Raw genomic sequence first — 2,399 nt, 5'->3', positions numbered from 1 at the left:
TTTCACTCACACTTAACCTATATATCCAGATTGTCAAATCTTATCATTCCCAACTTTATGACATCTCTCACGTGTCCTCTTCTCCCTATTCACAAGTTACCACTCTTTATATGGGCTTTAATCACCTCTTACCTCCCTGGTCTATTGCAATAACCTTTTTTTTTTTTTTTTTTAAATCCTTAACTTCCATCTTGGACTCAATGCTGAGTAATGGTCCCAAGGCAGAAATGCATAGGTAAGGACTAGACTATGGGGGTTAAGGGTCTTGCCCAGAATGATACAGCTAGGAAGTGTATGCATCCAAATTTAAATCTAATACCCTAGATTCTAGGCCTGGACAATTACCTCTAATTGATCTACCTGACTCCTCTTTCTATTCCAATTCATCTTCCATTCAGTTGTCAAAATGATTTCCTAAAGCAAAATTCTGAACCATACCACCTTCCTATTCAACAATCACCAAGGGATCCCTATTACCTCCAGGATCAAGTATGTGTGACATTTTAAGCCTTCACAACTAGGACCCTTCCTACAATTCTAGTCTTCTTACACTTTGTTCTCCACCATACATAAGATCCATATATATAGGACTTGAGATCCACATATATAGGATTTCTTGTTCCTTGTACAGGAGAAATTCCATCCCACTGTCTTTTCACTAGCTGTCTCCCATTCCTGGAATGCTTTACCTCCTCATTTCCATCTCCTATTTTTCCTGACTTCTTTCAAGACTAAGTACAGATCTCACTTTCTACAAGAAGCTTTTTCTACCTGCTCAGAAAAGGGAGTTCTCTGAAATTGCTATCCATTTATGCTATAAAGTGTCCTGAAAGTCTTAGTGCAGTTTTAAGCTTTAATAATTTCAGAAGTATAAATGCTACAACTTTTAAAAACATTAAGGTTTATTTAAATATCTTTTACACATGCTTATTTGAATTTGAAAAACATTTTTAATTTTAATTTAATTTCCCAGATAATACTTCTTAGACTGGTAGATTGGTGGACTGAGGTCCTATTGCATGGCCATCTCCATTATCTGCTCTTTCCATTAGACTACTTTTTGTGGAATGTCAAAATTTTTCTGTATGCATCAAAATTTCTTTCTCTGGATGATTTTTAATTAGCTAGCAGTTCAAATGTAATCCTTTCCTCACTCAATAGAAGCTGATGAAAGTTTTTACAAAATTTAAAAATCAACTAGGATAGTATGGGGGTATTGAATTAAAAGATGTTAGTATTTTACAATGTAATCATTCATTGAATTTAAACTCTCTGAGAATAATCTCACTCCCCCCCTACCCCCCCACCTCCCCGTCCTCCACCCCCGTTTCTTTTTTTTTTATCCTTTGGTCCAATGACTGGCACACAATAGTAAGCATTTGATTGCTTGTTGGCTGACAAGACTTCTGATATTTACTACCTGTGTTACCTTGGGGCAAAGTGGGAGACCCCTTCATACTCTGCATCTAACTGCATCTAAAACATAACGTTAGTGTGGATGCAGGGAATTCAGGGGCTGTGAGACCAGAAGGGAGGCTGGCTGAGAGATAGCTGATCAAGTGAGATAATCGGTGTAAAGCGCTTTGCAAACCTAACACTTAAGAGCCAGGGTGTCTTTTGACTTTCTTGTAACCCTCCGCTCTCTGCCTGGTCGTGGCCCGTAGAAGGCGCTAGATAGATCATCATTAACAAAGTCATCCTTGACTGTAGTAGGTCGAGGAAGTGTCATGTGGATACTAAGGGGAGAGGGGAGGGAGATAAACAGCCTCTTCCAGGACCTCTCAGGCCCAGCTATCTCCTCCACCCGGGCAGAGATAAAACGAAACCTACCAAAATGCCTGGCGTGGAGGGGCTCCCGGGGTGTCGTTCGGGAAAAGGGGCTGAGTCCAGGCCTGGGGAGCAGGTGGGGGCGGGAGCTGCTTTCCACCCACTACCTGCAGGAAGCCACAGGGTTCCGGACCCGGCCTATCGTCCGGGGCGGGCAGTGGAGAAAGATGGGGAAGGGGAGCCCTGACAACTCCTTACCCTTGATAATGAGGTGAACTGGAGAGCTAGACGGTCCCTGCGGGTCCCGTTTCCTGCCTCCCACCGGGACCACGGCAGGGGTCGGGGCGGCCTCGCCTCCCAGAGGGGTCTCGCTCCCTCCGCTGCTCATACTGTCTAAGGAGGAACCGCCTTCTCGGCGGACAGAGGCACTGCGCTTGCCCGGTGCTCTTTCGCACCACCCGCACTATCATTTATTTATTTATTTATTTTGTGTCGTCATTCCTGGGCGCCTGTGGCTGGTTGAAGCCTACCTGGAGGCGGTCACGATAGGGAGCTGACGAGTCCTGGAGGGAGCGGGAAGCAGTGAAGCTGGATCTGCCATGATGAGTTAGGGCAGGGGGTGGGGCGAGAGA

At 44.6% G+C, this 2,399-nt stretch overlaps 1 protein-coding gene across 1 annotated transcript in view; it reads right to left on the bottom strand.

Moving 5' to 3' along the window:
• Window positions 1-2,178, bottom strand: part of BLOC1S5 (biogenesis of lysosomal organelles complex 1 subunit 5) — an 84,728-nt gene extending 82,550 nt beyond the window's left edge. Inside the window, exon 1 of the mRNA XM_044667787.1 lies at window positions 2,026-2,178. Within this exon, the coding sequence (XP_044523722.1) occupies window positions 2,026-2,155 (130 nt within the window). The 5' untranslated portion in view covers window positions 2,156-2,178. The remainder of the gene's footprint in view (window positions 1-2,025) is intronic.
• Window positions 2,179-2,399: the final 221 nt, after the last annotated feature.

This window comes from Gracilinanus agilis, chromosome 1 (assembly GCF_016433145.1).
Source record: "Gracilinanus agilis isolate LMUSP501 chromosome 1, AgileGrace, whole genome shotgun sequence".
NCBI classification, from domain to species: Eukaryota; Metazoa; Chordata; class Mammalia; order Didelphimorphia; family Didelphidae; genus Gracilinanus; species Gracilinanus agilis.
This window is presented reverse-complemented; position numbering and strand designations above follow the sequence as displayed.